The sequence below is a fragment of the Vulpes lagopus genome, chromosome X, assembly GCF_018345385.1.
Source record: "Vulpes lagopus strain Blue_001 chromosome X, ASM1834538v1, whole genome shotgun sequence".
In the NCBI taxonomy this organism is placed as follows: domain Eukaryota; kingdom Metazoa; phylum Chordata; class Mammalia; order Carnivora; family Canidae; genus Vulpes; species Vulpes lagopus.
In genome coordinates this window covers 25,408,727-25,421,766 of record NC_054848.1, presented here as the reverse complement: position 1 = coordinate 25,421,766, position 13,040 = coordinate 25,408,727, and the positions used below count along the sequence as shown (strand labels likewise).

Sequence of the window (13,040 nt, the reverse complement as noted above, 5' to 3'; positions counted from 1 at the left end):
AAATAAGATGTGAAGGCCTCTGGTTTCAGGGAGAGCCCATAAGTTCTTTTTGACATATTGAATTTGAAGTGCTCGTAGTGTGTGAGGGTGCATTAGTCAGGGTTCCTGAGGAAAGAGAATGAATAGGAAGGATGTATATATATAGTAGGGCAAGCAAGTACACTAAAAGATGTTACAGTCTTGAGTCTGAAATCTGCAGAGCAGAGCAGGGCAACTGGAAACTAAGAAAGGGTTTCTGTGTTGTAGTCTTGAAGATGAATTCTTTTGGGAAACCACAGTCTTTGCTCTTGGGGCCCTCAACTGATTGGATGAGGCCTATCTACACTATGGCTGGTAATCTGCTTCACTCAAAGGCTGTGGATTTAAATATTAGTCATATGTAAAAAAACACCTTCACAGTGACATCCAGATTTATGTCTGACCAAACAAATAGGCACCATAGTCTAGCCAAGTTGGCATATAAAATTAAGAGGTAAGAGTGATAGGGGAGGAATCTAGACTTGGAAACCTGGTGCTGCCACTGCCTGGGACAAAGAATACAGGAAGAGGAGGAAGGAGTTTTGAGAGGAAATAATGAGTTTGTATCTTGCCACACTGAATTTGAGATATCTATGAACCGATCATACCCACCAACATGTAGTGTCCTCAAGAAATACACCTTTGTTGTATAACCCTGAGATTTCAGGATTAATTTGACCCTTTAACATAGCCTTGGCCTATCATGACTAATACAAAAGCCAAGGCAATAGCATATTTGGCAGAAGAGAGAACAGTCACAACAGAGTCATACACATCAGAGTTCCAGAAAAGAGAACTTTCCATAGATTTCCAGATGTGGAATTATTGAGCCAGTAAGTCCAAACACTTTAGGGGGTTTGGGTTCTAACAGGCTGACAGAGATTTTGCAATGTCTTTTGGATTAACTAACAAATATGTTTGTAAGATTAATAAAGCCAGTGGAGTTAACTTGAACTGGAAATTGACATCACAACACATATACACATTATAGTATATTGTAGTTTGGCTCAAAATCTTGAGATGATGATATAAATGCTGATTGAGTTGTCTTTACCTGAGTTCTCCATTTATGTTTTGCAAGAAGAGCAGTATTAATATTTTCCCCTTAGTGCAAGAGATCTCCATTTCTAAACAACTTTTATCTTATATATTTAGTTCTAAACTTAATTGTTTAGAATTCTGGCTCCCCTTTCCTGACTAGGAAGAAGTGACAAAGGATGATTAGTTTCCTAGGCCAGATCCCACAGCCTATTTAACAACCTACAATGTGGCTAGACAAGAAATATATATTATTCCAGGACATAAATACAACTTACATTATTGATTCTACCCATGGAGAAGCAAACTAAATGTCATTTTACATAAGGCACAATAACAGTCAAGCAGGAAGCTGTGCCAAGTATATATGCATTTTATTTGAAAAAGAAGAATGCCAAATTCTAAAAGTGCATTGATGCAAAATAAAGGAAGTCCAACTGACCCAAATGTACACATCTCATCACAGATTCCAAATATTTGTATAAATAAAAATGAAACATCTTATGAGACTAATAATTATAAAATGTTCCAGCTTGGAAAAATGAAGTTTAAAAAATCACTTAGGGACGCCTGGGTGGCTCAGCAGTTGAGTGTCTGCCTTCGGCCCAGGGAGTGATCCTGGGGCCCTGGGATAGAGTCCCACATCGAGCTTCCTGCAAGGAGCCTGCTTCTCTCTCTGCCTATGCCTCTGCCTCTCTGTATCTCTCTCTCTGGCATGAATAAATAAATAAAACCATTAAAAAATAAAAATTAAAGATTAAAAAATCACTTAAAATATCAAATATGCACGAAAATGAGGCTCCGAGTATGTAGCATTTCCAATGTACTCCAGTCCTTCTTCCATATTATTCTCAAAAGAGGTCACCAGAACCTTCTAAGATTTATAAAAAAGACTTTTGGGGGTATCCTTAGATACAAAACTCTCCTTAAGTCTTACTTAGTCCAAGTTGTGGTCAAAGCCAAGTCCGTCAGTTCTTCTTAGCTATTTGTTAATGGCAGAAAATAAAATGTCTCTACATTCTCATTTATCCTTTTTTTAAAAAAGGATTTTATTTATTTGAGAGAGAGAGTGAGAGGATGAGCAGGGAGAGGGGAACAGAGGGAGAAGTGGAAGCAGATGCCCCACTGAGTAGAGAGCCTGACATGGGGCTGGATCCCAGGACCCCCGGATCATGACCTGAGCTGAAGGCAGATACTTGACCAACTGAGCTACTCAGGTGCCCCTGCACCTCATTTATCCTATAAATATGGGGAATGAAGTAGTAAAGTGAATTTTTCTGATAACTACAGCTAGTACTTAGGCATCGTGTAATTATTTTTATTGACAATATTAATGAGAATTCTCCTATAGCATTTTAGAGACTACAGATGTGACAGATACTTTTCAGAGGTTATATTTCTACATTTTGGTTTTTAAGTGTTAAGGTTATCTATAGGGTTCATACTCTCACTGTATTAAAGGTGAATTAACTTCTCAATATACAAAATGAAAACTCAGCAAAATGCTTTGATAATAAAATAACTTAATACATAAGTAATGCCTATGAATTTATGGGCTTTGTTCTGAATGCCTTACATCTAATCCTCAAAATAATCTTATAGTGAGGTGCTATTATCATCCCAATTTTACAGATGAGAAAAAAGACACAGAGTGGTTGAGTAATTTATCCAAGTTCACACAGCTAGGAAATGGTAGAGCTGGGATTCAAACACCAGTTGTCCAGCTCCAGAACCCCATGCTCCTATGTACTGCATATTGCCTTTCTAGATGGTGTGAGATAAATACGCTCCATAAACTATGTAGAAAGCCATAAACTACCAGGACTTTATCCTCTGATATAAATTTTCTCTTTGTTAATCTGCCATCTTGAGAAAGAACAGTCTCTGCGTACAATTTTTTTTGGTATTTTATAGGTAAAATTATGATGTATCATTTAACTCTTCTCTTACAGATTATTTTTCCCATTTTAAAAGTTGCCCTAAGATCTATAATTGGAATTTCTCATGCCTTTTAAAGTTTTTCTTAACTTTTTAGAATATTTTTAATAATATGTGCTAGTAGAAAACAAAGATTAAAAAGTGTGAACTGGTGCAGCCACTCTGGAAAACTGTGTGGAGGTTCCTCAAAGGGTTAAAAATAGACCTGCCCTACGACCCAGCAATTGCAGTGCTGGGGATTTACCCCAAACATACAGATGCAGTGAAACGCTGGGACACCTGCACCCCAATGTTTATAGCAGCAATGTCCACAATAGCCAAACTGTGGAAGGAGCCTCGGTGTCCATCAAAAGATGAATGGATAAAGAAGATGTGGTTTATGTATACAATGGAATATTACACAGCCATTAGAAATGACAAATACCCACCAATTGCTTCAATGTGGATGGAACTGGAGGGTATTATGCTGAGTGAAATAAGTCAATCGGAGAAGGACAAACATTATATGGTCTCATTCATTTGGGGAATATAAAAAATAGTGAAAGGGAATAAAGGGGAAAGGAGAGAAAATGAGTGGGAAATATCAGTGAGGGAGACAGAACATAAGAGACTCCTAATTCTGGGAAACGAACAAGGGGTAGTGGAAAGGGAGGTGGGCGGGGGGTGGGGGTGACTGGGTGACAGACGCTGAGGGGGGCACTTGACGGGATGAGCACTGGGTGATATGCTATATGTTGGCAAACTGGACTCCAATAAAATTTTTTTTAATTTAAATATGAACTGTTCATAACCACTGCTCACCCTTCACATAGTTATTAATAAACTTCTTGTGCCTGATGAAAAGCCACAAAACTCAGCATCTTAATACAGCTGCCATTTGTTCCCATGGATCTCTAGGCTGGTTAAGGTGGCCCTGCTTCATGCTGTCAGTTGTCAGGACCAGAGAGAGGGATGGCTGGGACTTTTTCCATTGGTGATGTAGCAGTTTTAGAAAGTGAGGCAGGTCTTCTATGAGCTGCCATGGAAAGATCTTGCATTCACTTCATTAAGTTATAAGAGCAAGTTACAGAACAATATACAAATTATTGCCTATGTATGCCTAAAAACCCTTGTCTTTTTATAGTATGTCTATGTATGAAAAAGCCTCAAATCAGCTTTAAAATGACACACATCAGACTGTTCATTGTGGTTACTATTGAAAACAGGGTTGAATTTTGGAGGAATGTTATAAGGGAGACTGTGATTGACCTGTGTCAGATTTTTTTTATGACTAGAATATATGTACTACTATTAGCTTTGTCATTAAAATGTTTAAATGAGCCTAGCAAGAGAAATAGCAGTTGCGTATTACTCAGATAAAGTTACTGCTACCTGATGCAACACAGAAAACCTGAAATCTGAATGGCTTAACATGACAAGATCTTTATTTCTCGTGTACATAAAACCTGACGGGGGTGATGTCAGGTGATCCAGAGATCCAGGCTGTCTCCATCATGTGGTTCCACATCTCAACACGGGCTCCCCATGTTTGCTGCTGAGTGGAAGAGAGAGCATGGAAGTGGCATACTCACAGTCATGTGCCTTGGCCTGGAGGTTAAAAACATGCTTCTACTCATATATCAGTGGTAGGAGTTAGTCATATGACCCTTCCCAACTACAACTGGACTGGGAATGGAATTGCTTCTACATTGTAGGTGCTCAATTAAGAGCTACTGTAGCAATTGGTTATAACAACAAACTGTTCCCTTCTTGGAGGAGTTTTTCAGAAGGTTAAATTTACCCTGAAGTTCATCAATTATTTTCTACTGCATACAATGTAACAGATGCTTTCAAATATAGGATAGCTAATTCTCAAGAGGACCTTGTAGGGCAGCTCCAGTGGCGCAGCTGTTTAGTGCCATCTGCAGCCTGGGGTGTGATCCTGGAGACCTGGGATCCAGTTCCACGTCGGGCTCCCGGCATGGAGCCTGCTTCTCCCTCTGCCTGTGTCTCTGCCTCTGTCTCTGTCTCTATGAATAAATAAGTAAAATCTTAAAAAAAAAAGAGGACCTTGTAAATCTTAGCAGGAAGGGCTCACCCCTTGTCCCTCAACAGCACCTTTCTGCATGGCCATTTGCAACAACTTGTATAATCTCAGTAGGCTGAGACTTTGCTCCTACCTTTTGGCATGTGGTTAAAATCATGGCTACCCACTACCCAACTGAACATGCCTGAATACCTGATCAGGTGCCATTAAGTACACTGTAAAAACAGCATTTTCCCTGGGACAGATATAGACAAGATTTGCTGGAAGAATGGTGAATTCTTTTTCCTTTTCATTGAAAGTTAGCATGTCTGCTAAGGACTCCAAGATGGGTTTTTAGAAATTTAGCCTCAGTAGACATTTTCTTCCATGGTGATTTCCTCAGTCCTTCCTCATCTACCACTTAGGAGGGAACTTTGGTTCTTGACCACTTAGTTAAGCTCACTCATCAGTGTATGAATTCGGTGGCCACATTTGGGGAATATGAATAATAGTGAAAGGGAATATAAAGGAAGGGAAAAGAAATGTTGGGAAATATCAGGAAGGGAGACAGAACATAAAGACTCCTAACTCGGGGAAACGAACTAGGGGTGGTGGAAGGGGAGGAGGGCGGGTGTTGGAGGGGAATGGGTGACGGGCATTGAGGTGGACACTTGACGGGATGAGCACTGGGTGTTTTTCTGTATGTTGGTAAATTAAACACCAATAAAAGTTAATTAAAAAAAAAAAAAAAGTAAGAAACTCCATTAAAATCCTACTGCAAATATCAGGTTGTTTCCAAAAAAGTCCTCTCCAGCCTCAGAGTTACAAACAAAGACTCTGAACTTCCATGTCAAATCAGAATGTACCTACTAGCTGATTTGGTAAAAAAAAAAAAAAAAAAAAAAAAAAAAAAAAAAAAAAAAAACAAAAACAAAAACCAAAAAGCCACTAAGTTTGTGAGGTGGAAGGACCCAGGGAGTTTAGCTTTGCTGTCAGAATCACAGTATGAGTAGGAAATATCAGAGAGGGAAACAGAACATGACTCTGGGAAATGAACAAGGGGTGGTGGAAAGGGAGGTGGGCGGGAGTTTGGGGTGCACTGAGGGGGGCACTTGAAGGGATGAGCACTGGGTGTTATGCTGTATGTTGGCAAATTGAACTCCAATAAAAAAATAGAATGTGGTAAACTAGTTCTTGTAGATATTTAAGGATTAGTAACAAAGATACCATATTATATAAAAAAAAGAATCCCACTGAAGGGCAGTTGCTGTCAGAGGGGACCATGGGGAAGAATGGAAGCTTCAGGGAGTCAGAATGCTCTAAGTCAGGGTGGGGGGTGAGGGGAATGGGCTGTCTGTTCTACCAGGAGCAGATGCAACCTCCAGAGGAGGACACAGAGGGATCTTCCAGCAAGTCAGGTCCCAGTGTGGATGTGAGGGCACTCTGGGGAGATCCCAGGGGAGGGAGGTGTCCTGCAGGAAAGTGCCGGGACTGGACACATGTGCTGGGACCAGGGCAGAGCCAGCTCTGCAGGGACCCTGGGACAAGGGGCAGGAAGATCCTAGAAATGAACCTTATGGACAATCCCCAAATTGTGCTTTTCATTTTCACCTTCCTTATTCCTTTTTAAAGATTTTATTTATTTATTCATGAGAAACAGAGAAGTAGAGACACAGGCAGAGGGAGAAGCAGGCTCCCTGTGGGGAGCCCAATGCAGGACTCCATCCCAGGAGTCACGACCTGAGCCAAAGGCAGACTCTCAAGCACTGAGCCACCCGGGTCCTCCACCTTCCTTCTTTAGACGTGCTTTTAGTACTTTGGCCACAGGGTCCTTCTCTCATTGCCTGAGAGACATCATGGAACAGTGAGAAGAGAAAGTAAGAGACATGAGGTTGACCTCAGGCTGGGAGGAGCAGAACAGCATGGGCTCCAGAGGAATCAGACCAGGTTCCATTCCTGGTTCTATCAGTTCACCCGCTAAGTGAACTTGAGAATATTTCAAGCTCTTCATCTGCCAAGTGGTTTGGAGAAGTCCTGTTCTGTAGGACTGTGGGAACATATGCAATATATGTGAAGTACCTGGCATCGTGACTGGCAAATATTGGGTCTTTAATAAATGTTAGTTATTATTATGCTTAGTCTTATACCGGAAAAAACTTTCATGTCTGGGATATTTTTTTGTCCAGGAGATGTCAGAGACTGCAGTGCTGTCTTCTTGAATGGCAGCTATGCACTGAGAAGACCCCAAAGTGTCCTGCCTCAGAGAATTTATGCTTCACTGCTCTCATTTGCCCCTGTTCCTCATCTTTTTTTTTAAACTTGTCTTTTCGTGTTAGAGATCATCATACCCATCTTCCTTATATAATAATGGCTCTTACACTCTAAAAATCTACGTGTAGGGTCTTTATCCTTAGCATCATCATTATTTACAGCCTCCCAAAGAACAGATGATCAATTAATAATAAGAATAAACAGGGCACTAGGCAAGGAATGTAATTTATTACTATTTAATTTTATCTGCATTCATGAATAAGGACATTCAGACATATATCCTTGAATTTTACAAAAAGAACGACAAAATGAATAAGATAATCCAAGATTTAACTACATTTTACTTTGTTTCTATTTTAAACCACAGCTGTATTTTTGCTGGGTCTTTCATATTTCCAAGAATAATCCCCACTCCAACACCATATTATCTTGTTCTGGAACCCAAAGGAGATGCAAAAATTTTCAAGCTATATTATGCAATACCAAAACTCTTACTCTTAAAACTGCTAAACTGCAATGTGTGATCTATGTCATTTATAAACTTATATTCTGAATCTAAATAAACATTCTAATGAAAGGAACATTTGTAAGCTACCACAGACAATAGGAAAAATAAAAAGAAGATACATATTATGATCTTGCCAACCCCACCTTAGGCTCTCACTACTTTAAAGGTTAGCAGCCCTCATCAAACACAGAGGGAAGAATCTGCCTCAGCCCTCTCTAGGGAGGAGTGGAGCGGCTGGATGTGGCCCTGGAACGTGCACTGGCCTTGGTAGCAGAGGCAGCCTTAGCCGTGGCTCTGACCTGGGCTCGCTCTTCCTCATCTCGCAGAGCCTCTTCATAATGGAATGGGAAGGCACTGGGGACGGTATCATGGACCTTCGCCAAAAACTCTAGGACTCTCATCTTGCTGGTCTCGGCATGGGCTCTCGGGCCCCACAGGAACTCGTAGCGTGGAGGATCACTACCGGACACCTGGCGGTATTCCAGGTACTTTTCCTGCACCAAATCTTGGGTGATGAGCTTCCTGGGCTCCCCAAAGACTACGTGCTTCCTTCCTTCATAGACGCCTAAGATATTCATGAATTCCCAGATATCCTCTTCAGAGGCTTGGTTGCCACTCAGGAAGATCACACTCAGAAGAGGCATAAGAAGACCATTCTTAGGAGGACCCCAGCCATTGCTCACATCGCCATCACTGGTAATGTCTAGGCTGCTCACGAGGTTATAGGAGTGACCACCGGGCTTGATTTCCTTTAATTCTAGGCCAAAGACCAGCTCCAGGTGCTCAGAGGCTTTCCCGAAGATCTCAGGGAAATCTTCCTTGTACCTTTTGTTGATGATCTTCAGCATCTCTGCCCTTATAATGGGTGCCTTCATTGCATACCTTTCTAGCATGAACTGCATCAATATTCCCACCTTCCTGGTTAGAAGATCATTGCGAGCACTCTCAGGGGTAGTTGAGGCCTGGGAGGAATGTTTACCTCTATCAACCCGGCTCTTGGCACCTGCATTAGATCTGCGGCGTGAACCACGTGCAGCAGAAGAGCTAGTGGCTTGGGATCCCTGAGGCTTCTGGGAAGCGCCAGCAGCAGGGGAGCTCAAGGGAGCATCCCCAGAAACAGAAGAGGGGGACTTATTGACCTCTCCTGTAGTGGCCTGAGTATCCCCAAGGCCCTGGCTCTCAACACGGGCCTGGCAGCGTTTCTTACGGGCACGGAGCTTACTCTTTTGGCCCCGAGGCATGACTAGGTCAGGGACAGCAGGCACAAGTGTGGGCAGAAGATGCCGGCACCTGGAGCAGGGAAGATGAGAGTGTGAGCACCACAGCAGGAAGAGATCACCTTGGTTTTTAAAGAAGCCACCTTTGTAGGTTCTGTGAGGGTATGGCTCTAGGACCCCACAGGGTTCTTGCTCTTGGTCCTTCTGTCTCCTGAGAACCCAAGGGAGGAAATCAGAGTAGTCCTAGGACTCCCAGCACTAACAACAGGGGTGGTGTCATAAGCTACTCTTTCATTTGGGTATCGAGTGGTCTCCATTTCCTTACTCAGGGTCTTCACCTTGACTCCAAACCCTTCCTGGGGCTCTACTCTCTGCTGCTCTGAGGCCATAACCCTTAGACAAAGGTCCTCATATTTCTGGGACCTGAGTTGACAGCCGCAGTGAGTGGCTGGGGCCTATGCCTGTTAACAGCAGGGGCAAGATTCTTCACCCCCATTGTTCTGGAGTCAGTGGCTCCCTCAGACCCCATTCAGGACTTGACCTTGACTCCAGGTAGGATTTGGGATTCCTCCATCTCCCTGAGCCTACAAGCCTCAGAGCAAAAGGCTTCACCTCCCTGAGTAGCTAGAAGAGAATTCAGGGTGCTGCCCATCTGAGTACCTCACCTAGGGACTCCCAGGTCTGAGAGCCGGGGTGCTGCTGTGTGCAGCTCCCTATTTTGTGGAGAGGGGTGCTTATTAGCAATGATGGTCCTACCTTTACTCCTTTTAGGGCCCAAACTCCTCCCTCCGCCTATGGTGCTGCCTCCTTTACATAAAGGCCTTTCTTAAAAAAAGAAAAGTAAAGTAAAGTAAAGTAAAGAAAAAAGGAGTCCTTGCCCTACCAAAACCACCCCCCTAGGCAAAAATGAGGGGTTATCTCAGCCCGAATTACTCCAGGGCATTCCAGGACTGCCCGCAGGCGTGGGGCAGCTGCCTTTGGACAAAGGCCCTCTCCTCCCTGGGGCCGCGCATTCCATAAGGCCCCGAGGCCAAGCGGTAATGAGGATGCAGGGACCGCTTGGCCTTATAGACGCTGGGACCTCCCTGAGCCGAACCGAAGGGTCAGGTTCAGGGACCCAACTTTATTATGGGAGGCCGAGGGGGGAGGAGGAATCTCTTCGGTTCCCCCTCAGAGTTCTTACCCTGAATTCTGATCAGTCCCGGGAATCCGGCCTCCGCCAAGCGAACAAATATGGCGCCCGGCGCTCGAAGCCCCACCCAGAACGGAAGTCGGGTGAGCCGCATCCGGTGTTGGCCGCGGTCCAGGGTCTCCAAGGATTGAAAGCAGAGGCGGGGCTCTGTGCGATTTCACTGCCTAGGGCTCCTCACGCACGTCCTCACCGTGTCTCCCAGGGCCTGGGCTTCTCTCTCTGCTGGCCCAGGCCTGCCAGCGCCCAGAGCCCCCAGCCTCCCGAGTCCTCTTGCTATTCTCCTGGCTACTCCTTCCTGGGCCACAGAAGCCTGGCAAGAGGGGCGGGACTCTGTGAGCCTCCCACTTTCAGGAGAGATTCCTTGACAGTCCATACCTGGACTGTAGTTATGGCCAAGACTTCTTCCCCTGTAGAGCTGGGACCCATCCTGTTAGAGAAGGCCATTCCTTCTCTGAGACTCACCAGGCAGAATGAGGGGACTCCAGTTAGAGCTCTTCTGGGTCCCCCAGGGCGAAGAATGATACAGGATTCTATTTAGTCCCCTTTGCTTTGGGGGTTCCCTCACAACACTCATGGTCTTCACATGAATTCTTATTAGGGCCCAGGTCCCTCCCTCTGCAAAACTGAGGCAGCTTCCATCACACAGAGGCCCTCACCTTCCCGAGACTTTCCAGGCTAAAACCAGCCTGATATCACTGCCCAGGGCTTCCCAGGGAGGACAGCATAGGGGATGTTGTAGGGCATCCTTTTATGCTGTGAGTGCTACTCTTAGTCCACATTTGAGGCCTCACCTTGACAGATGACCAATCCTGTAACTTCACTCTGCTTTCCTGTAGTTGCTTATCTTACATGAAGGTCCTCCTTTCCTGAGAATTCCAAGTTGGAAATGAGGCTGATCCTTGTCTGATCATGGTCTTTGGGTGCCTCCAAGAACAGATAGCAGAGATGTGATGCTATAGGACCTCAATGTTCTGGCTGGGTCCTTTCTTCATTTCTCATTCATGGTCCTCACCATATCTTTCAGAGCCTGGGACTCCTACTGAGCTTAGGTCACCATCCTTAGGTCTTTGGATGACCCTAATATGTTGGGGGTAGTTGTCTCTTCAGGACTTATTCATGGGGGGTCCTCATCTTGGCTTGTCTCTTGATTAAAGGCTTCCTGGGAAATGACATGTACTTGCAAGTGCTTGACCAATTTCTTTACTGCATGTCTTGCAGAAAATGAGTCCGTGTCCCAAGAGTGATGTAAGATTAGGAAAAAGCAGCATACATCTGGGAGCCCAGGACAGGTGTTGTGGTGTCTGAGGAAAAAAATAAAAGCGGATATATTCCTTCTCTTCACCAGCCATACTTGAGGTAGCTCTAAAAGATTTACTTTTAACAGAGAAGGATAGAGCCAGATGATTTTGTGAGTCTCTGATCTTTTGAGAATATCTGATTTTGCACATGTTGATGATCATATCGTCACTGTCTCTTTCTCTCCTTTATTCATCCCTTATTTGTTTTGGTATTCTTATTGTACTGGTTATGTATTCCAATCCAGTGTTTTGGTCACAGAGTTTTACTTTTCACCATTTGAGATACATTTTGGAGTAGTAGAAGAAAGTGAATTAAGTGAAGTATGCTCAGCCTCAAGCTGGGAGGAGTGGAAAAGTATGAGCTATGGACAGATTCAGACCAAAGGTCTAGTCCCAGCCCCATCACTTATTAGCTCTGTGAACTGGCTGCCTTAGCAAGTTCTATGGGCTTCAGGCTCTGCATCTGTGAAATGGGTTTGTTAAACCTGTCTCACAGGGCTGATGGAACATGGTTCATGTACATAAAGCACCTGGAAAGATGCCTGGAATGCACTGAGACTTTACACAATATCTGTTATTACCATGATTATGATTATTTTGACCTCAGAGGATACTACCCACCCTGATGGAATATGTTTTGATCTAGGAGATATCAGAGAATATATGTCACTCTAGAACATGGAACACCAAATCAGTCCAAAGTGCTGCTAACAGAGACTCTCTAAGTAAATTTCCCCCCAATAAATCATACTTCAAGTGCGGGGGTAGTCTTTTCCAGCTGAATACAACTCAAATCCTCTAGAATTGGATTCAAAGACTAATTCTTTCTTCTCAGCTGCCCCTTTACCCAAAGCACTCTATCTTCATTAACTTCACCATCACCTAAAATCTATACCTCTCTTAGAATTGGTAGAATTAGAGCCAAATAAAAAAACAAAACAAAACAATAACACTGAATTTGAATGCTCTTTTAATAAAATGGGTCCTGACTCCCCAACTTAGAGCAAAGAGTGCCTGCCCAGTGGTTTCTGAGTTTCCATCCTCAAAAGAATACTGCCCTTATGACTCAGGAACTCCCTGGAGATGATGTGTAATAAAACACCTAGTGTGTGCTCTGTGTTCACCTGCACTGGGGACAGAAGCACGGGATATGTTCCATCCGTGCCTTGGGTGGAGGTCCTCTCCGATTTACTCATGTCTCAAAGTAACTGTTAAAGGTTGTTTTCCATTCCAGACTTTAATCTCTCAACTGGAGACCTGGCTTCTGTTCGCCACTTCCACAGCCACCTTTAGCCCACCATACAGCTAACTTGAAATTACTTCCCATCGCAGAGCTTTCAGCTGCCAAAAGGCCCAAGTTGCCTTGCCCTGGGGAATTTTACACTAGAACTCATCTGGAGACCCCTTCCCTCCTTTTCATCCCTTATTTTTACTCGTCCTTTCATTCTTACGGAGTATCTTACCAACTACTCTATATGACAGCTGCTCTCAGACTCCACAGTTTTATAAGCAGGGGTTGGGTCTGTTTTTCTTATCACCGCCAGTACTAGGCAGG

The 13,040-nt window shown here is 43.7% G+C and overlaps 1 protein-coding gene across 1 annotated transcript; it reads right to left on the bottom strand.

The window, feature by feature from the left end:
- Window positions 1-7,993: 7,993 nt before the first annotated feature.
- LOC121482458 (melanoma-associated antigen B1-like) lies at window positions 7,994-9,019 on the bottom strand. The gene has a single exon (XM_041740376.1). It carries the CDS (start codon window positions 9,017-9,019, stop codon window positions 7,994-7,996), a length of 1,026 nt encoding a protein of 341 aa, XP_041596310.1.
- Between the last annotated feature and the right edge of the window lie 4,021 nt (window positions 9,020-13,040).